Genomic DNA, 21,938 nt, shown 5'->3' on the forward strand with positions numbered 1-21,938 from the left:
CTAGTATTCAAGCATTTTCAGAGCAGTCTCTTTACTCTCTCTATTTTCAAAACTCCATTAATGGCTGCCAAGCAAGACAACCCCTCTAACCCACCTAGCCCTAAGAACACTGACGATCAGCCGCCAGCTCTTGAAGAGCTGAGCAACATGGTAAAAACCGGCTCTATTTTGGACAGAGCAGGTTTTCTACAGCACTCAACGGACAGGGAACTGACGGAGAAGATTTTGAAGAAATTCGAGGATTGCGGTTTAATGAGATTCCTCACCTACGACTACCAATCAGTGCACAGGATGGATTTCACAGAGTGGTTCGTGAACGCGAAGATTGTGGGAGACGAAATCCAATCAAGAGTGGGAAACACTGACATTATTATCGGCGCCGGAGATATTAGGGCGGCATTTGATTTTGTAGTTCCGGAAGGAGCACATTCAGACTTGTCGAGATACGCATTCGAGCAGCAGAAATTGTGGGAGGAGATTAAGGCAGATTTTGCCCCTGCTAATCTCAAGCTTTCATTTAAGAAGCGGTTATTGAAGACAGAATATGAAAGGGCCGTGGATGTGATCATTAAGATTCTGCAGTATAAGGTTGCAGGCACTGATGATGTTAATCTGGAGATTTTCACCTTGTTGAGTGCGATCATGGAGAATTATCCCTGCAATTGGCCCCAAATCATCTTCAATTTTCTCAGAAGCTACGTTGAGAGAGCAGTGAATGTTGGTTCAAAGTCACTGAACCAAAAGGTTGGTTTTGGATTTTTGGTTCAATATTTGTTGCATTTGAAGGGCATTAAGCTTAGGCCTGGAGTTCCTGTGCATCGTAATACTTATTTGTTTAAGACTAAGCCCCAAGCACATAAACGCCAAGCTGAAACCCCCACTAAGTCCAAGAAGAAGGCAGTTGTAGCTCAAGAGAGCTCTTCTAAGGTGCCTCTAGCCAAAAATTTGGAGAAACTCCTCAAGTCTAAAAAGACTAAGAGGAGGCCATTAAAGGATGTAAGAGTTGTGAGCAAAGCAGTCAAAATGGGTGGTGAGGAAGGAGATGACACGAAGGTTAGGGATTCTGTTGTTGAGGGGGAAGCCCGAGCCCCTATTGCTCAAATTGTTGCTGTTGATGTTCCCACTTCTAGAGTGAAGGAGGAGGTGACAGAAATTCCGGTGAATGTGAATGTTCAAACTCGATCCATCCCACGAGAACCTGCTACGACAGCAGCAGATGTGACGAGTGAGAGCATGGATATTGATGCAGATGCTGAGATTGCAGCCGAGATGCAAATGGGAGAAACTCAGCCTGGTTCCATTGTTGGAGGAGACTCGGCCTGTATTGACGAGGAGTTGCTGGCAGAATACATGAGAGTCAAGGCTTGGCAGAAATGGAGAATCAGTGATTTCGCCACCATTGCTGCTGGGATCAGTTTCATGGAACCAGAGGAGGAATTTTCGTTGAAGTGGCTGAATACTTCATATATTCCAGAAGCCACCAGTTTTGCATTGATAGATGATGTTTACAGCAAGAAGTTGGCTGCCCGAGAGGCTGAGAAGGGCAAATATAAGGCTGCTGATGAAGAATCTCAGAGCACAACTCCTAAGGATGCTGAGAAAGCCTTTCAAAAGGATTTTAGGAGGGCCATGCAGCAATCAAGGTTAGAGCAGGAGATGGAAGGCCCAGGCTCAACTTCTGGGGTTGGTACGAGAAGGCCAATCCGAGAAATCACCCCAGAACAACCAACGAGAAGTCCTGATGCACGAGAAGTGGCTGTCCTGAGCAGCTTTCAAACCAAAGATGTTACCCAAACCTTACAATGCGCTGAGGAAGCAATGAAAAAGATGTGGGGTTTGGTAACTAGAATGGCAAATAAGGTGGAACTTATGGAAGAACAAGCCGCTGCTGTCCAGAAGAAGCTAAGCAAAATTGATGAGAAGATGGATGATGTGTATGATAAAGTTGGTGCTATCCCTGCCATGAATGATAAGATTGATGTGATCACTGATGGGGTCATCAATTTGTACGATAAGCTGAGTGTTTTTATTGATGATGCCAAAAAGGGAGAAGGAAGTAGGAGACCCCCTAGGAGATTTGGCAGTGCCCAACAAAGAGCTTCTGGCAGCACAAGCACTTCACAAGATATTGTTCCCTTCCCTGATGAGTCATACAGTCTACAAAATCTTCTTGACTATGCTAAAACATGGAATATGATCCATTTTAAGAACGAAGAAATAAGGAAGCAGAAGCAAGAGGATGAAAGGGAAAGGGAAGATGAAGAAAGGAAGAAGCGGCAGAGGATTATGGAGCAACAAACTGAGAAAGAGATACTAGCCAAATCGGCTAAGTATAAGGAAGGAACTAGGCTGGACAGTGACTAGCAGCTTGCCATGATCATCTTCCAGATTGTGAGAGACACGGGTGTCTCATTTACCGATGGCAAGACTGCAGGAGAATGCATAGACTGGTGGAAATGCAGGGTACTTGATGGAGAAACCATAGCTGAAGCTTTCAGAAATTACCTACATTTCAATATCACAAGAAATTATGCTCAATGTGTTGTGCAGAACGACATCATAGCCTCGAGAAGAGCGATCAATGAGGCTGTGAACAATCTAAAGAAGTTGGCAAAGGATCTCGAAGAAATAGCTAAGGCAAATGAAGACAGACCATTTCAATAATTGTAAGATCTTTTTACTTGGGCCATTTCAATGACTCTATTAGGCCAGTTTTAATTTTAATTATTAAAGATAAGTTGTAGAGGAATTATAGCTTGTTGTTCTCATCAGTTATAGGTTATTGCCACAGTGAGTTTTGTATACAGTGATAAAAGATCTTTTCATACAATAACTTCTCTTTGGTGTTGCTCAATTTTAGGGGCATTTGTAGACATTTGGAGAAGGTTGGGACAATTTGTGGATGTCACATTTATGATGATTATGCTCACCATCCAACTGAAATTCGTGCTGTTCTTCAAGCAGCACGTCAAAGGTTTCCATTTAAGGAGCTTTTGGTAATTTTTCAACGTCACATTTATAGATTAGTTACATCACAAATATTATTTCAAACATAATTTACTTTAAATGATGTTTTTGTGTTTTCACCATTTGCAGTCGCATAGCAGCTCTAAAGTGTGAGTTTGCTGCTGCATTTAAAGATGCAGACCAGTTTGTGGTTTCAGATTCACTTAATTTTGCTCGATGTTTCAGAAAAAAGAACCTATTGAACTTCAAATCTTGCAGATAGGAACAATTTGGAGTTTACAGTTCAAAAAAGACACCTGAAGCTACTTCCTAGTTGATGCAAGATGCAACATAACAGTTGTGTAGACAAGCTGCAAAATCTGAGTTACCATGATTCATTTTCAATTGATGTAGATGATGTGTCCAATACTATGATAGATATGAATACTGAAACTACAGATGATATCAACATTTTTGGATTTTCCTTTCCAGGAATTGAGCACAGATATCATAAAGAAATTGATTTAATTGGAACACATGATACAGTTCAGCTCTGAGTGATCAACAAAACAAAAAGGTACTACAATTTATAATCCTTATCTACCATCCATCAAACGTGAAACAATGAAAATGGGAAAAATGGCAAACCTCAACTCTCCTACTGTACACAGCTTCTTTCCTTCCCCCCCACCAAGCAGCTGCAAAGAACTTCATAAGCCCTAATTTGTATCATCACCATTGGCCAAAATGAATCCACTTTCTAGTTTCTACCCTCCAAAAAACGAGAAGAATCCTCGTTTCTTCGGCTGCTCTTCCACCATTACAGCTTCCATACTATCCTGCTCGACCAACCTCCAGGCAGCTTGCTCGAATGCCAGCCCAGCCAAGGCGGGCGGCTTGTTCAGCACCAATGGATATCCTCTGTTGGTACTTCTAATGACCTCTGTATCCTCAGGAATCACCCCCAACAATGGTAACCCTAGCATTTCCTGCACATCAAGCACTGACATCATGTCCTCTCCCTTGATCATATCTGTTCGGACTCTGTTCACAATCATCTTAATATCCCTAATTCCATCGCATTCCAGCAGCCCCGTTACCCTATCTGCATCTCGGAGGCTCGTAATGTCAGGCGTTGTTACGAGGACCGCCTCATTAGCCGGCGTGATTGCAGTGATGAATCCAGCATCAATGCCGGCAGGGCAATCGATGAGGATGAAATCCGGAACTCCTGTATCGCGGGCCTTGAGGGCTTCCACGAGCCAAATCAGCGCTTTTCCGCCGAATCCAATCGGCAATTTGGATCGGGGCTTGGAGATACAGAGCAGCTCGAAATTGGACCACCGCTTATCTCGAACGAGAGCCTGATCGAGGCGGCAGTCGCCGTTGAGAACCTCGACGACGGTGTAATTGACCCGGTTCTCGAGGCCGAGCAGGAGGTCGAGGTTGCGGAGGCCGACGTCGGCATCAATGGCGACGACAGAGAAGCCGAGGCGGGCGAGGGAGAGGCCAATGTTGGCGGTGGTGGTGGTCTTGCCGACTCCGCCTTTGCCGGAGGTAATGACGACCGCCCTGGGGGTTTCTCCGGCGAGCTGAGGCTTGCGGTTGTACTGAAGGATTGCCTTGACAGTGGTGGGGGGCGAATAGGGTTTGGTGTAGGGTTTTAGGGTTTTGGATGCAAGGGGAATGGGCGGGTTGAAGTAGAAGAGGGAAGAGTAAGGATTAGGGTTTGTCAAGTGTTGTAGAGATATCATTTCTTCAACAATGTTTGTTTGGGGAGGACGAAATGGGTGAGATGATTCACAGAAGAAGAAATGGAACCATAACTATGCCCGAAGTTTCTATGTGTGAAGTGTATTTAATCCAAAAATTTTAAATTACAATTAATATCTCAAATAATAAATCCAAAATTACTTTCAAAATTAATGACTAAAGCTTCTGATTTCAAAATCTTTTTTTTTTAATACATATACACTTTGTCTTAGTATACAAAAAATGGTTATAAATGTGTTAATAACTAAAAGGAAAAATAAAATAAAATAAAGCATTCAGCATGTTGTTAGATGGCAAAATAGATCCGCTGCTGACAATTTGGCAAAGAAACATATCTTGCAAACAAGAGGAGGAAGGTGTTTTGATAATCCACTTGTGAGTTGTGTCAATTCTTGGGATCTTGAGAGTTGAGAGAACAAGACTTGGGTATGTGATGTGCTAAATGCTAATGCAACAAGGTAAGATTCCTCTCGTCGCTTAAATTTTATCACTTGCAAGATGATGTGGTATGCTTTTGTGTCAAATAACTTTTTTATTTAATTTTGTTGCTCAAGAGTTTAGCAAAGAAAGCTTGCTAAGAGCATCTACACTAATTGTCTTTTTACGATTTTTAAGAAAATTTATGCCATGTTAAAAGAGAGAGAGGCAAGTGAGAGAAGATAAAATTACTCTTGCAAATATTTAGTTTTTTTTTTGCAGAAAGTGGGGCCCACCAACAATAAATGTCAGTTGCATTTTCTCGCGTGAGAGACACTAATGCGCCCAGCGGTGTGTGCAGTTGGGCGCGTTACATGCGCTACAATTGTTTTTTTTTTTTTTAAATCAGATTTGTTTTATTTTTTTTCTCTCCCCTCCCATGTTCTCTTTCATAATCGCACTTACAAAAACTCATCAATTAAAAAATTTTACTATTAAGGATGCTCTAAGGACAAGGAAAGTTGCCATCTGACAGCTTTTTTGTACTTTTTCTGTTTTTCTTCTTATTATATATGTATATTTATTTATTTTATTGAAAGTGAGATCATTTTTGAAAGTTAGAGAGTATTACATAAATGTAGTGTATATGTAGTAAATGAATTGCAAATTTGATGATGTAGAAGTGAGACTCATTTTTAAAAGTGGGAGAGGTTTGCAGGCATAAAGTATAGCCTAATGGGATTGTTCCCCATCATTCTTGTCTAAGGAAAAAAATTATTCTTGAGACTAGTTGAGTTGGCATTGCAAAGCGCTTTTTAATGGTGTTAATGGTGAGGTATCAATATGGTTAAGGCTCATGTTGTGGGAATATATGGTCTAACTGAGCGACTTATAATTTACCTTTTCTAATGACTCTAGGGGCAATGTCTTGGAAGTCCACAGGATATAGTGTAACGTAAGCCAATAAATCTAAGTTATTAAAAAAATAATAATAATACTTTCATAGCTATGATTCCTATGAGTTATGTTTGGTCCTTTAGGTGTTTACTTTTGAGTTTTTAACCTCTAGTTGCATTTTTAGTCATTTATTTTTAACTCTCGCTTCTAATATTAATTTCTTAAATCAATTTAGGTTTAGTACTAATGTGTCTTGGAAATCTTGCACTTAACCTCACCCCAAGTGGTTAGCCTAGGCGCATTTCAGTTCGAGATTTTTGAATGTGCTTACTCTTTAAAAAAATATATATATATTTAGGTGATTCCACTTTTATCAGAATAATCATAAGCACTCTGAATCCCGCTCCTAAATCAACTACAAAGGTAAATCGTGAATCACGCAATTAACCCATCGATCAGACTCTAGTATTCATGTGCACACAAGGGATCCAATCCACATCTTCTATCATGCATGATGCATCCAATCTTATTCCCATTCATGTTTCAAGTAAAACTCAAACTTCCACACTACTGGCTTTAGTCATGAAATTACTACGCTAAGTCCTAGGGGGCCGCTTACTCATTTTTTTAGGGATAAGGCAAATAGACCATCAAATTGTACCTCATTGTGCAATTAGGCCCTTCAACTTCAAAAAGCTTCAATTAGGCCCCCAAACTTGTTATTTTGGAACAAATAAACCCTCGAACTTATTTATGACCTGTAATAGCAGGTCAAATATATTTTCGGCGAACCTTCGACCAAATCAGAAATCAACTACCGGCGCCGGTCGCGTCCGACCGCGGAAATAGTGACCAAATCAGTCGCCATCTCCAGTGGAGACGTAAATAAGTTCGAGGATTTATTTGTTCCAAAATAACAAGTTTGAGTGCCTAATTGAAGGTTTTTGAAGTTGAATGGCCTATAATTGCACAATGAGTTGTAGTTTGAGGTTCTATTTGACTCTTATCCCTTTTTTTTAATGGATAACTGTGATGATTTGGTCCCGTATTTAGAAAGTTATCTTCCTATCGTCACAAAGCAATCAATTTGTAATTCCCGTATTTAGAAAGTCATCTTCCTATCGTCACAAAGCAATCAATTTGTAATTAATGCACATGATTTGTGAAATCTACTTTCCTAATTTATGCTAAGTATCATAATTAGGTCTGAGAAAATAATTTGTAAGGGGTTTAAGATCTTTTTTACTCAAAACAATAATAGTTTACTACAATTATTCTTCTTTTCCCTACTTGACTTTCGATTAATCGTATAAGTTAGCCATCAATTACACAAGTAAAAAAATCAACAAGTATAATTTAGATGTTAACCCCGCATATAAGAGATATCAATGAAAAATTAACAAACACAAAGTAGTGACGTAAAAGTAAAGGATAAAACACAATCTTAAAAACTAAAAATATACTAAAATCATTACTAATGCACAACTTAGAAACCAAAAATACAAAGTTAACTTATCCTTAGAAACTGCTGGATGTACATATCCATATTCATATTCATGATACTATGTAGTTAGCAATGTGATACAAGAACTATATTTATATAGTAGTATTATATTTATAGAAAAGATGATACAATGGGAAATCTATTATATAGTAGTATAGTACCATATGTACCATACTTTATTTTCAAGATTTCTTTTTTTGGGTATGTTTAAATTTTGTAGAGATAGTAATGATGAATTTGAATATAGAAAAATAGGAATTTAAAATTATGTAACTAACAAAGGATTAGAAAGAATTTTGTTGGTACAACCACATCAAAATCATACCAAATTTCATACAATTCTATATGGTCTTTATTGTAAACTGATTAATTCATTATAAAATAAATAAATAAAATTATACCTTCAAATCATATAAATTTTAGTTTTAAAAAAAAAAAAAAAGCGAGAATGGAACAGCCCCATGATGATGGCAGAGTGACGTCTGCTATATCGACTTGGAGTTGATCCAATGGCAGCCCTTTTTTTTTGTCTGGGTGCTATTATTGGATCCCTTACCCCACGCACCGATCCAAGTACGTGGCCCCCACTCTCCAAACCCCTGTTCACACATGCCATGTGTCTCTCTCAGGGTTTCAAGAATTTACGCTTCTGCCCTTCCTTCTTCTACTCATCAGCCCCCCCTACCCTCTCACCGGCAGTTTCATGTGATCAGTTAATTGTTTAACTTTCTTTGTGTCTCTCATCCCGTCCTTATTTTCATATTTGGATCCGAAACGCACCCAACTAGATAAATCTCCTTCTCTCTAAACCGGCGCACAAAAAGATTGTTTCTTGGGAAGCCCTTTTTTTTCCTCTCTCTTTCTCATCTTCGTTGAACAGGTCTGCTTCTCTTGCTTTCCGCTTTATTTTTTGGTTAATTGCGGTTGAAGATCTTGAATTTATGGTTTAATTGTATTCTTCTCTGTGATTTGTGCTCTGGGTGTTCCGATCTGGTGTTTGTTTGAGTAAAAATCGAGTCTTTTTTTATGTGTGCCGAAGGTTTGTGTTTATGATTCAGATATGGAGTGAATTGGATTCGGTGTTGTGAGATATGGGTAAATGGGGGTTTGGGTTTCAGTAGAATTTGTCTGATTACTGGTATTGAAATTAGGGCTCTTATTCACTTGCTCACCCCTCATCTTATCCAAAATCATGGCTGAAATTTTGTCTGGTGGAAAATGATTTGGAATTCACTTCATTTCAGTCAATGGGTGAAAGTTCTTTTTCCTCAAAGAAACAAGTGGCCTCCCAGGCACTAGTCCTTGTTCCTCCCACCTAAGTTACAGTAATTTACCCCTCCACTATCTTGTCAGGTCGGGGTGTGGGGCCCGCTCCTGGTGCTGGAGCATTTGGCCTTTTGTCAGGGAATTTAGCATTTTGTGGGCAAATAAACGAATGGCCAACATTGAAGTTCTCTTTAGAGCATGGATTTGATGAACTGTTAGGCTAGCGTAGATTAGGGCTGAACTATGGCATTCTACATTATGCATCTACCATGCAATGGAATGCATAGGATGAGACATGACTGGGTTTTCAGTCATTGAGATCTATATGCTGCTTTACTAATATGCTTTTCCCGAGTTCTTGTGTGTATGTTTGTAATGCATACGATGCTTTGTTGATTCTGTTTTTCTCGGTTTGTTTTTGTTCGCATTGAGGTTGAAGTCTGGGTGATATTGTGAAAAGCATATGTTTTTGAGTTGAAATTTTATTAGATTATGAAAGGCGTCTTTGTTTTTGGTTCACTGTTCTGTTTGTTTAACTTTGCAGAATGTTTGATGTTTAACACCGTTTTCTTTATAAACTTTTGCGATTTTTTGTTTGCAACAGGAGGGAAGGCCATGTGAGTTGTTTGAACTAGACGGATTTTTTTGGTATTATTGGGTTTTGAATCAGTTAAAATTTGGGTAGTTGTCGTGAAATGGGTAAATGCAAAGGTTGTGGGAAATTGGGAAGAATGGCCAGAGACAAGAATGTGAGCTCATATCACATCTCTCTACTTCAGTCTCCCGTTGTTTCTGTTTGGGATTGTATCGTTCGCAAGATGAGGTATTCCTTCAGACCTGAGTGGGTGTAGGCATACGGGCTAGTTTTTTTTTTTTTTTTTTTTTTTTTTAATAATATATCGGTTTACAGTATCAGACCTTTGTTTTTTTTTCTTCATAAACATTAAATAACAGGTTATAGGAGGAAGTTAGTTACAGTGATGATGTATTCATCTTAGGATTTTAGCGAAAGAGAGTTATATTGAACTTAGGAGTTAAGAAAGTAGTTGGTGCTGGATAAGATGGAGTGCGGCAAAGCCCCATCTGATGTTAGGAAGGTGAAGAAGAAGCAAGTAAAGGACGAGTTGGACCGCCTCAAACAGGCTGAGAAGAAAAAGAGGCGCTTAGAGAAGGCTTTGGCTACATCTGCAGCGATTCGTCTCGAACTAGAAAAGAAGAAACAGAAGAAGAAGGAAGAACAACAAAGGCTGGATGAAGAGGGTGCTGCGATTGCCGAAGCTGTCGCGTTGCATGTCCTACTTGGGGAGGATTCAGAGGATCCGAACGAGGTGATGCAGAAAAAGGACATGGGGCTGGACCTATGGGGTCATAGTAGGAATGTCGACATCATCGTGGGTGGAACGAGAGCAGTATTTCCTCAACAAGATCTCTCGAAATATTCATTTGAAGGATCAACGTGGATCTCCGGTGACCAGAGGTATGGATGCACATGGAACGATTTTGCCAACACCGAATGCATGGTCTCGCCCGAACCTTGGGAACAAGTTCTCCGCCCGCAATTTTTGGACAAGGGAAACTGGGACATCACACCGCTTTCTCCCAGTTCATTTGCCGAGGCTATTTCATCACTTCAGATTGCTGAGGATGCACCTGCACACACATACATTTTCAATCGGATGTTAAGAGAGTAACTAGACGGCCAAGGTACCGTCTAGTCAGCTGATTCTTTCCTATCTAATGCTCTTTTTTTTTTTTGTCAATGAAAAAAAATTTGTGGTTTGGAATAATGCTGTGTAAATATTATGAGCAAACATACTGATCTCATTTGCCAGTCGTATGTATTATGTGAGACAACTGCTCTGAAATCACTTGTTGGTTGTGTAGCTTTCCCTCGAACTTTCCTTAATGAGAAGAATGTTGGTGCTCTTTTTCAATTCATTAACCATTGCATTCAAAAGTGGGCAACATTGGTGCTCTTTTTCAATTCATTAACTATTGCATTCAAGAGTGGGCAACATTGCATCTAGCAATTTAGCTTTGGGTATAACAAGAAGAGTACAACTGTACGAAATGAGCTAGTGCATTATTGTACTTGTAATTTCCACCATGCTAGTGAGTAGGGTATTTAATTTTTTCTGTAAAAATAGGGTATTTAATTTGGTTGACATATAAAACAAAGAAGTGTTCCTTAATTTATGTATCTAATTCTAATTCAGTTAACAGAATTTTGATTAATCTGGTTTGGTTAACAACATAGGGGAGAGCTCTAACCCTCACCTTTGTTGCAGTTGAGATGAGAATTGATCTCTTTTACAGTGGAGATGAGACTGTAACTAATGCAATATGCAAGAATGGCAAGATGGTAGAGAACTAGAAATGGCATAATGTACACAACTACACACATAAAGATACTGTTGAGTAGCAAAATGGTCTTAGGTTCAATTTGCCAGAAGAATATGAATATAAATTGTGAGCTATAAGGAAAAATGAACAATTTACACTGATCAAACAGGGTAACAGATTTTTGCAGATTTCAGAGTAAAAATACTATGATGATAAGGATATTCCATCAGGATTGATACTGCAAGTTTGGCCTTCGAGTTGTTTCTGTGTCCTCACCCTGCTGGAGATGCCCCCTCACCTCTATATTGCTCTCTATGTCTGAACTACTCGATGGTTTGGCACCAATGTCCATAAGATCTGTAAACCAAGTAGCTTTAGGCACTGTTGGGGATGCCTCACCTCTAGGACTTTCCCTGCTGGGATTTCCAGGCAACTCTGGGGTACAAGCAGAACTACTGGAAGCAACACCCACAAGGAACCGATAAGCCACTTTGCTGGCTGTAACAATCTCAGCTTTAGCTTGTCGCAGCTACAAGAAGAAGAAAACTTGGATAATCAGGAAAGATGCACTAGAAACCGGGATAACAACTAAACAAAAAGTGGTCGTAGAGAAGGGTGCTCCAAATTCTTTTCCATACAGATAATGGATCTATTCATAGACCTGGTCAGACACATTGTATGACATGATCTAACAGCAAAACTGGCAAAAGGTAAAAAGTTTATGTTACAAATTTAGTTAAGCAGTAACTGTCCTGTTGATAACACTGCAACATTACAACTAACATAGTGGAAGGTACAAAATTTAATATTGCAATCACAAATAAAAACTCACACGGAAGGCTGTGTTTTCTGCCATCTCCAGAGCAGCATCACCAGCATGAGCAAACCTATTTACCCAACCTGTAACAGAAACTACATCATAAGAGCGTGGTCTACATAAAATATTGACAACAGAAGTAAGAACATCATGGTTATGATCATTCTATACGGAACTTGCCAAACTGAAAATTGAGAATGACAAGAGTGTCAACAGATGACATAAAATGTGAACTTTTTAATACTTAGTTTAAGGGAAACAGAAGGTGCTGGGATGGGGGTAAGGAAATGCTGAATCTAGAGTCCAGGCATTGTTATCAATCATGGATGATTCAAACATTTGAGAATTATAAATAAATAAATAATAAAAGGATCCTGTAATATCAATACACCATAATTAACATTTAACAATTTACTTCACATTTAAGGTGAATAGTAATTCATTCATAAATGCATCGAGAATTTAATATACCACTTGTCGACTTCCCTAAGGGATATTTTCACACTTCAGAAATCTAAATGTTCCAGCTTCCAAAACTGAGCTGACTATCCCCTAAGATAAAACTATGTACCAGTAACCAAATAGACCAATAGTAGCAACATAATTAACTTCTAGTTTCTAGCTAATTCTAATTATCAGAATTAGAAAACTTAAAGCATTTTACACCTCCTCAAAAATATAAGAGAGATGTGTGAAAACCAAAAATAAGATTCCATACTCTTCATGCTAAAATTTGTCTACCAGTATGCTACTGAGCAAAATACACATGATGGATAGAGCCAGTTTAGAATCAAGCATGATTTTTCCAATTACAAAAAAACTAGGTATGATGAGTCAGAGATCCCACTACTTAGCTGCCATTAACAATAGCTCCATCTGATTACTGAATGCAGAAGAAAGGTCCAAGTTCACATTTCTTCCAACCTAAATGGGAGCATGTCTTAGAGCATTACTTACCACACACTGGTCACAGTACAAACCATAATTCAAGCCTTATTGAGGTTAGCTAAGCCTATAAAAGTATATTTTTCAATTCTCTTTTATAATTTTGTCATGTGTCCTTGTGCTAACGTAGCTATAAACAACTTATAATGCAGGTTTCTTTTGGTCTACCTCCTTGTTTCACATGTGCTATTGCAACTAGTTTCACTATGATCTTATCGATTTCTTTCACTGTAGGCAACAGGTGCCACTTGTAATTAAATTCATTAAAGTCATTTTAATGTGGTCCTGTGTTGCATCTATATACATCCATTTAAGCATTTTACTCAGTTACAACCAAAATGCCAGATTGTTGACAATGCTTCTTCACAGTCCAACAATTACTATTATCAAAACATAGCCAATGTAACATTAGAATTCAGCTTTACACCATTGTGGAATTGTATGGTGATGAAATATATTCATACTCCTCCACTTTATCCAGTCAGTCTTATTATATGACTGAGATCATCAACTAACAGTCTTTCCCTATTAAGTATATACTCAAGGTAACATCTTGTCCTGCCAAATTTTTCACCATTTTCTCTAGTGTTAGTGAATAGTGATGCTAAAATTTCAATTTATTCTACTTAATTTGATCTCCTCCCCGAAACAACTACGTGATGCCTGCAAGAGGACGGCAGCATATAGGAAAGGACCAAAAAAAGAAAATGGATACGCACCACATAGAAAGACATGCAAGGAGAGGGAGAATATTACCAGGAAGCTTGGGGACACCAAGTTTTTCACAGAACTCATCACAGAAGTGGTTGCAATTCTTTGACAGCAAGTCATACAAGAATCCTGGCCAATCTCTACTAAGTTCTCGCAGTATCTGGTTCATTTTGAAAATTGAACAGTTTGTTTTTCCAATAACAATGCTTTCACGATATGAATACATTGGATTCTTTCCCGAAGGGCAGCTAAACACTCCAGTACCTTGTTCACAGTACCCAAATGACCACTCCTCATTTCCATGAACCTATTACACAGTGAATATATACAGAATAACTGAAACAGCCGAAAGTAAAGATGAAGGAATGCTATGACGCGGCACATGAATGACATGATATTGCAAAGAAATAAAAAAAAAGTATACAGCCTTAAAACAGGAAAAAAAAATGTATCCAAAAGCACTCAATAAATTAACTCATTCCATAAGCAGATGAAATACTCATTCTCATACTGCAGTATATTAAGTGCTTTCTCTCTCTCACACGCATGCACAACCACATATACATATTCAGAAGCTGCTACATTGTTGTTTGTACCAGCAACGATGTATAATTCCAATGAAAAGCATTCATACACAAAAGGTGGAATAGAACAGAAGACAAAATATTTACCATAGCCAATATATCTCCACCTGAAAACTACACTCAAATCCTAGATCCAATTCCGCAATTTAAACTACCGATCAGACAAGCTACATAATGAGAGCAGAAACCGCGAAGCAAAATGCACATATAACGAGATAAAAACAGGCATACGTGCGGAGGAGATATACATACCTGGATGGCGCTGTGGAAGATGCCGCCAAGACCGATGCCGTCTTTGAAAATCCTATTGATCTGAAGAATGGTGTTGTTTGTCTTGTCGGAGGGACTGTTCGTCACATCATAGATGTGGAGAATCACCTCCGTCATCCTCCTGTCCCTTGGTTTTCTAGCGCAAATCCTTCACACACTCCCTCTTTTCTGGAAACAAAAATCGAAGCCGGGAGGGTAAAACCGCAAGGATTACAACCACTAGTGCATCACTAATGGGAAATGTTAACTGATCCTTTGAATGGCAAGCGTAAAGGTAGTGATCGGCGATGATATTTTGGTTCTTTTGCGCCGGCAGAGAAGTTGTAATTTTCAATTTTTCAATTATTATTGTGTGAAGCTTACTCAAACTTTCTCCCTTCTTGTGATTCTTTTACTGATACTGTCGTTTCTTTATTCGCTACCTTGCCTTCCTTCTACTGCTTACAACCGAAAGAGAGTCACAGATATCTCTTTTAGGATTGCAACCCAACAGGCCAACATGTTGACGAAATAATATACAAATACTGAAATACGTGATATATGATAGAATTGATCGCGTAAATTAGAGTTTGATAGAAGTCTTAATTATATTACAAAATAAAAAAATTACTAGATTGTCAAACACCTTGTGCTCAGATGACATATAGTGACTCTCTCGAGGCATGTTTAGTTCACGGAGTGAATTTGGAGGGATTAAAAATGTTATTCTACCATGAATGGTTATTTCCTTTGCAAAGGTAATAACTCATTCTTAGAAATATTATTTCCATGACAAAGTGACAAAAACAAACAGTGAAATATGTCTATTCCAAGAAATGTTATTACATTCCTGTTCTTAGCTTATTCCAAGAACCAAACATGCAATTAAAGTGTGGAGGTCATGAGATTGAGTCACAGTGAAGACCTATGAAGTGATCGGAGTATCGGTAAGAGGTGGAGGCTTTAAAATCATGTGATTAGTGACTTCGACTTGACCAATTTTATATCGTGAGTGAGTGATTTTTTTTATATTTGTGATTGACTTATGTGTAATTTTCACGTGCAATGTATAGGTGCCAACTTTAGCATTCGTAAGTGTGCATTTGCACTGTCGTTTCTCGTTGTTGGATTTTCATCATATGTGTGCACCTCATCGTGGCCTAGTGCGCACTGTGTTCATGTGATATGTGTGCACATTATAAACTTGGTGTGTGTCAGTGTGTGCAGTATAGTACATATGCGTGCTATGTATATATGCATTTCAATGTGAACATAAATACATTGCAATTTTAGAGTGTGCACAGTGTAATGTATAACTGTATAAGTGTGGTGTGTGGAGTGTATGTACACAATTATGGTAACATTCTACGATGGACACGATATTGTGCATAAGTACACACAGTTGCAAAGAGCATATCACAACACAATGTGTTTGTCTTGCTAAATTAAAACAACACACATTAACAAAACAATCAATTTTTCTTATATTTAATAATAACAATAATTTATTATTTAAATGAAATAATTTAATAATATAGAAACTCTTATTTTATTGTTAGTTTACCTATTTGGATGGAAGTGTACAATTTTACTTGTACTGATTTGTCTCTTAATTGATATTGATGGAGATTTTATTTTTTTTTTGAAAATATATTGATGGAGATTTGATTACTCATTATGTGCATAAGTCAAATAGCTGATCACTTATTTTCTATGATTAAGATTTGTTATTAGTTTTTACGTGAGAAGGTGTTTTATGTGAGTGCAATTGTGTGTATATATATTTTGATTGATTGATTACTTAATTTACTTTAACATGATTATTGGATTTAATTACAAATATTCAAATTATTACTCTTAATTTTAATCAGAGTTAATACCACAAATGGTCCTTTGACTATTGGACTAGTATTCCTTTTAGTCCTTGATTTTCAATTCGACCACAAATAGTTCTCTAACTTTCATTTTTGACCACAAATAGTCCTCCATTAAAATTTCTGTTAAAAGGGTGTTAAATTTAGGGGTATTATTGTCAAATTGATATATATAATTGTCATAAAATAAAAATGTTTACAAATTTTCACCAACAAACATAATTGAAACAATTAACAAATATAAATACTCATAAATAAAAAGACAATACACATTATTCTCGTAATTATGCGTACAAAATGAAAATTTAATATTAGAGCTATCTGTTTTTAATTTAACCAACAGATTAAAATGGAAGAATTTTGTTTTAAACCTTGTTTTCATAATTTCCATGGTTGTTCGTACATGACTGGTTAATAGTTTTCACTTTTCATTAATCGATCAAACATTTTGTTTGGGACATAACTGAAGGTCGCCACCGTTGAATTAAAAAGTACAAATTGCGAACATTAATCATGAAATTTTATTTAATTTGTTCATTTATGTGATTTGTCACGTCCATTTTGTTATTATATTTATTAACTTAATGTTTGAAATTAATTATGTTGTTATATAATTCTCAAAAAGAAGTAATCATAATAATATTAATCAATTTCACGATATTACCCGTAGATTTAACACCTATTTAATAGAAATCTTAACGGAGAACTATTTGTGGTAAAAAATGAAAGTCAGATGACCATTTGTGGTCGAATTGAAAGTCGAGGACTAAAAAGAGTACTGGCCTAATAGTGAGAGGATATTAACTCTTTTAATCAAAAGAAGTGGTCCAAATCACGTATGGGCTTAAGCCTAGAAAACAAGTGACCCATTTTCACATTTTCATCGGTCACCTGTCTCACCCCATTCGTCGTTCTCCGCTTGCTTGCTGTTTGTAGTGCTGTCGACTCTCCAAGTCTCCATCGACTTCATCTGCTATTCAACCAAAATCGAGTAAGACACTTTCAATTTTACAGCCTTTTATTAGCGTTTTTATGCAAAGATTCAATAATTGCTTGATTTTTAATTATTATTTTTGCTTTCCCAGAAGCTGTTGAACTTTAGGGTTTCGTTTGTTTATAGCTTTTCTAAATCTTTTGTTTCGTATAACGTTTGATACTTCGATACGTTGTAGTATATTTGCAACTCGAGAAATTCAGCCGGATGTTGATTACTTGAAGCAAGGACTTGTTAGTCTTGGATGAATAATCTCCAAATGAAATTGCAGCCACTATTCAGTTTCTGATACGGAGTTGTTTTTTAATGTTTCAGAGGATAAATTTTTGTGCCACGAGACTAAGTGATGAGATAAAGACTTGGGAATAGGGAACTTTGTGGATTGGCATATAAAAGCAAGGGAATTTTTTGCAGCTGGAGAGAAACATTCATTGCTTGGCCTGGGTTTGGAAGAGGGTAGAAGTTACTTTGATTCATCAATTGAAGCTTCAGAAATTTTCAAACTGTTTTGCAGTCCATGGTACTTTCCTTCTCTTACTGTATTGTGTGCTTATATGGTCGTTTTATCAATTCAATTCCTGCCTTCCTCGACCATTTTATTTGGGATGTTGTTCATGATATACTCATTTATGGTCTTTGGTCTTAGTGAGTTAGTGGTGATTGCTGAATGCAGGGTATAAGAAGTGAAATGCGTTGCATTTGGTAAACTTGAATTGGATGGATTTGAACTATCATTTTGGAATCATCTATTGCAATAAGAAAACTAATTTGTAGGTTTTATCAGTGTTAGGTTCAATCGTTCAAGTATGCACCTGAGCTTCATTCTTCTTGTTCTGGTGGAATATTCTATAGTCATTGAATGCATTATCCATGTTTAACCTTTCCAAAGTAACCACTGGATCAAAATTGAATATTAAATCATCTGATAGATTAATGTTTCAATATCTCCTTGGGTATACCTGACCATCCTTTTGATTAGGTGTCTGAGAGTGTGACAGAGTCAGCTCCTAATTGATTAGTTGTAATGCCGTTGCAGGATTCTAATAACCCTTCTGATGAGAAGTCTGAAAGCAGACTATATATTGGCAACCTTGATCTAAGGATTTCAGAGTATGGAAATCTCCCATTATTAACCCCTCAAATAAGTATTATTGAACAAAACATCATATATTCTGATTTCATGTAATTTTTTTTGTTGGGGTGCTAGGGCGGCCTTGATTAAGATGTTTTCACCATTTGGAAAGATAATATCTGAAGACTTTTTGTGGCATACTCGTGGACCCAAGCGTGGGGAACCACGCGGTTATGCATTTGTTCAGTTTAGTACCAAAGAGGTAAGTTCCTTACTTTAACACTCCCCAAGTCCCTATCTTGCATCAATTTGCGATCATCAATATCAATGTTAAAAAGAAGCGTCATGTAGATCCCTGATTTCTATGTTTAAAAGTGAGCATGCAGGAAGCTCAACAAGCCAAGGAAAAGATGCATGGGAAATTGGTTTGCGGGCGACCATTGATCGTTCGTCTTGCCAGCGAGAAGTACTTGATGGAAGGGGGAGAAAATTCTTGCAAAGCAGTAGGCGGCGAGACAACCAAACCATACCTCTCTGGAGGTTCCTTAACGCGTATGAGCCGTGGCGCTAAAATAGCTGCAATTAAGAATAAACTGAAGTCCATGGAAGAAGAGAGCCACATTTCAAAAAGACAGAAACCAGCAGACAGTAGCTGAAGAAGATGGTGCATAAGATTTGTTGCTCCTACAAACATAATGCAGATTTTAGGCTCTTTGTATTTTAAAGTACACCAATTCTCCATGGTCCTTGCTGTGTATTATGCCGAATGTTGCTACAGTTGTGATTACTATTACTTCCTCTGTCCCATTTTACCTGTCTTATTTTCCTTTTTAGTTTGTCCCAAAATGTTGTCATCTTTCTAAAATTGATCATCAACATCATTATATTTTTCCCAATTTGTCCTTATGACATTTACTTTCTTTATTACTTTTATTTCCAATCGGGAAAAAGTTGGGGACATAATTGAAAAGTACATTACATTTACTTTAATTTCTTAAAAGCGTGCAAAAAGCAAATGAGACATTCAATTCGGGACGGAGGGAGTATTACTTTATATTGTTACATGCAGTCTAATTTTCTTGGTTGATGAATTTAAGGAACCTTTTGTTAATGAGTTAGAACTTAGTAGTTAGTAGTTAGTACCAGTTGGGATCCTCCAAGTACATGGCACCGTCATGTTTATAGTTCTAAACTTTCAATTTAACTACATTTAATCCTGAAAAATTCTAACTTTCAATTTAACCATGGTCGTAGTTCTAAACTTTCAATTTAACTACATTTAATCCTGAAAAATTCTAACTTTCAATTTAACCATGGTCGTTCTAAACTTTCAATTTAACCACACCTGGTCTTAAATGTAGCGGTATCACTATACTTAGAGGACCGTAGAAGGTATTACCTTAATCTTAGTAGTGCATATTTATCCATATTTAAATATTTAATCTCTTTTATCCCTATAAAAACTCTTACCACGTGTCAACACTTGCATGTCAAATTCCCACCTGAAAGGAAATCTATCAGACTATCGCTCTACCGCCGGACCTAATCCACCGGGTCCCACTTCGCCGCCACCGTAGATGGCGTTGACAGCTGCGCCGTCGCCGCTGCTCGCCACTCGACCACCATTATCCTCCTCTATTCCAAGGATAGTTCTCTATTCTCGCCTAAACATCCCGGCATTATCCAACGAAGGCATACGCCTCAGACATTCTCCTACGTTTGCAAGCCGAAGATGCTCCGTAACGGCCAACTCTCATTCAGGTTCTCCTCTGATTTCACCGGAAGACAATTGGGGAACTTGGACAGCTCTTTTCGCCACCGGCGCTTTTAGTCTCTGGTAATGCTTATTTCTCTTCTCTTTCATTACCCACCCGCTCGCTGACTTTGATTACTGAGAAATCGAAATGCTTTTCTTAATTACTCTGTAATTGAAAAAAAAATAAAAATTGTGTCCTCCTTGTCCTTGAAGAAAACAAAGAAATGGGTAAACCAAAAAATTGTAATTTTGGGCAACCCAAGTTGATCTTAGTAACCACAGATTACAAATTCAACCCTACTTAGGCTGATTTACATCTTTTCCCAGCTAGGATTGCAAGTAGAGTATATCTAGTGGGTTTTATCAGTTGATAGCATTAGCTGAATGTGAAAAATATTTGGTAAATTAGTTCTTAGCTGATTACATGCCAAATGACTTTCTCAAAAAGCTAATAAAAAAGCTGCTTTGAATTTTAGCATTTTGGAACAATAAACTGTTACAAAAAACTAATTAATCGAACAATTATATTGATTGTTTAACCAAGTCAAACAGCTAATAGTGGTCAAATAAGTTAAAATTGGTTGATAAGCTAACTATGTTACCAAACAGGGCCAATGTAATTTTTGACTATTGATTAGTCATATAGATAAGAAATACCGCTGTGCTGATGCTCAGAGTGTTTTTGAAAAGAAAGAAAAAAGAAAATGTGCAATGCTGATGTGTGGGCACAGGAGACTGAAGGTCAGAGAAGACTAAGATGGGCAGCATACTAAGTGCTGCATTAGTTAGCACTTTGGTTGGGCTAGCAGCTAGTAATGTGGGGATTATTCCACATGGTGCGCCAGCATATTCAACCGTGTTGGGGTTTCTGCTTCCATTGACGATTCCATTGCTGTTGTTCAGAGCAGATTTGAGAAGTGTGTTGAGGTCAACTGGTCCTCTGCTTTTGGCGTTCTTGCTAGGATCAGGTGTTCAGGCTTGTTACACATACTATGAAAAAGATTTTTATGGTTTCTGAGTGTTATGTTTTTCACTCAATGTATGTTTTTGTCTTCGCTTGGACAGTTGCCACGGTCGTCGGGACTGTAGTTGCATTTCTAGTGGTGCCCATGCGATCTCTCGGTCAAGATAACTGGAAAATAGCTGCTGCTCTCATGGGGAGTTATATTGGTGGAAGTAAGTATTGGGAATTAGGGCAATGAAATTTGATGTGGCGTCTTAATGTTTGAGTTTTCGACACTCAGATGAGTGCGTTTTATTTGTTTGATTCTGAAAGAAATAAGTTTATTTGATGTACTGATTGGAGCTCTATTAGCTTAATGAGCCTTAAATCTCAATCTAGCTAGGGCAGATTCATAGAATCTACTTTGCCTTTCAGTTCTATTAATGGCTTGATCAGTCTCGAATCCTTGAGCTAGCGTCCTTTCCTTAATAACGTCAATCCATGCAAATTTTAATGTCAATCAGAGTTCCCAAAATCGGGAGAAAGGTTTGCTTAATGTACATGTAAATTGCGTAGCAGTTCTATGTTTGTACTATGTTATGTGCACCCTATCACATTTAAAGCGAATGCTAATTCAGAAGTGAAAATTATTTAATTTTAAGCAAAAGTCGTAATCAAGACACTCTTACACATTACAATGCACCGGCCATACCCGGTGCACTATAGTTTTTGTAGCATCATCGGGATTGCCCCTGCATGCAGTTATTTGCTTCTTTTTTTTTTTCTTTTTTTTTTTTTTTTTTTTTTTTTTTTTTTTTTTTTTTTAACTTTTTTTTTTTTTTTTTTT

General features: G+C 37.6%; 6 protein-coding genes across 10 annotated transcripts in view; 4 read left to right on the forward strand and 2 right to left on the reverse strand.

Annotated features, from left to right (window-relative positions):
* Nucleotides 1-2,995, forward strand: LOC116019999. Its single transcript, XM_031260424.1, has 2 exons — nt 1-2,666; nt 2,861-2,995. The coding sequence occupies exon 1, from the start codon at nt 61-63 to the stop codon at nt 2,362-2,364; it is 2,304 nt and encodes a 767-aa protein (XP_031116284.1). The 5' UTR covers nt 1-60; the 3' UTR covers nt 2,365-2,666; nt 2,861-2,995.
* Nucleotides 2,996-3,431: 436 nt separating this feature from the next.
* On the reverse strand, nt 3,432-4,760 carry LOC116020001 (putative septum site-determining protein minD homolog, chloroplastic). Its single transcript, XM_031260426.1, has one exon. The coding sequence runs from the start codon at nt 4,698-4,700 to the stop codon at nt 3,714-3,716; it is 987 nt and encodes a 328-aa protein (XP_031116286.1). The 5' UTR covers nt 4,701-4,760; the 3' UTR covers nt 3,432-3,713.
* A 3,489-nt stretch (nt 4,761-8,249) lies between these two features.
* Nucleotides 8,250-10,741, forward strand: LOC116020003. Its single transcript, XM_031260429.1, has 3 exons — nt 8,250-8,417; nt 9,408-9,626; nt 9,758-10,741. The coding sequence occupies exon 3, from the start codon at nt 9,865-9,867 to the stop codon at nt 10,492-10,494; it is 630 nt and encodes a 209-aa protein (XP_031116289.1). The 5' UTR covers nt 8,250-8,417; nt 9,408-9,626; nt 9,758-9,864; the 3' UTR covers nt 10,495-10,741.
* Nucleotides 10,742-11,166: 425 nt separating this feature from the next.
* On the reverse strand, nt 11,167-14,920 carry LOC116020002. The gene is made up of 4 exons (XM_031260428.1): nt 14,456-14,920; nt 13,665-13,926; nt 11,979-12,046; nt 11,167-11,675 (listed from the first exon to the last, which is right to left on the reverse strand). The coding sequence occupies exons 1-4, from the start codon at nt 14,588-14,590 to the stop codon at nt 11,373-11,375; spliced, it is 768 nt and encodes a 255-aa protein (XP_031116288.1). The 5' UTR covers nt 14,591-14,920; the 3' UTR covers nt 11,167-11,372.
* A 2,261-nt stretch (nt 14,921-17,181) lies between these two features.
* Nucleotides 17,182-19,288, forward strand: LOC116019362 (probable RNA-binding protein 18). Of its 3 annotated transcripts, none has more exons than XM_031259541.1 (5): nt 17,182-17,317; nt 17,636-17,840; nt 18,357-18,430; nt 18,528-18,654; nt 18,779-19,288. In XM_031259541.1, the coding sequence occupies exons 2-5, from the start codon at nt 17,838-17,840 to the stop codon at nt 19,046-19,048; spliced, it is 474 nt and encodes a 157-aa protein (XP_031115401.1). In that variant the 5' UTR covers nt 17,182-17,317; nt 17,636-17,837; the 3' UTR covers nt 19,049-19,288. The 3 variants fall into 3 exon arrangements, with proteins under 3 accessions (XP_031115401.1, XP_031115402.1, XP_031115400.1); XM_031259542.1 differs by lacking the exon at nt 17,182-17,317 and adding an exon at nt 17,367-17,553; XM_031259540.1 differs by lacking the exons at nt 17,182-17,317; nt 17,636-17,840 and having other exon boundaries at nt 18,345-18,430.
* A 605-nt stretch (nt 19,289-19,893) lies between these two features.
* LOC116019366 (uncharacterized membrane protein YjcL-like) overlaps nt 19,894-21,938 on the forward strand; it is a 5,305-nt gene continuing 3,260 nt past the window's right edge. Inside the window, exons 1-3 of one of the 3 annotated variants that reach the window (XM_031259547.1) lie at nt 19,894-20,229; nt 20,890-21,116; nt 21,214-21,324. In XM_031259547.1, coding sequence (XP_031115407.1) covers nt 19,970-20,229; nt 20,890-21,116; nt 21,214-21,324 — 598 coding nt within the window. In that variant the 5' untranslated portion in view covers nt 19,894-19,969. Of the gene's footprint in view, nt 20,230-20,757; nt 21,117-21,213; nt 21,325-21,938 lie in introns of all 3 variants that reach the window. The other 2 variants (XM_031259548.1, XM_031259549.1) reach the window with 2 other exon arrangements.

Source organism: Ipomoea triloba, chromosome 5, assembly GCF_003576645.1.
Source record: "Ipomoea triloba cultivar NCNSP0323 chromosome 5, ASM357664v1".
Lineage (NCBI taxonomy): Eukaryota > Viridiplantae > Streptophyta > Magnoliopsida > Solanales > Convolvulaceae > Ipomoea > Ipomoea triloba.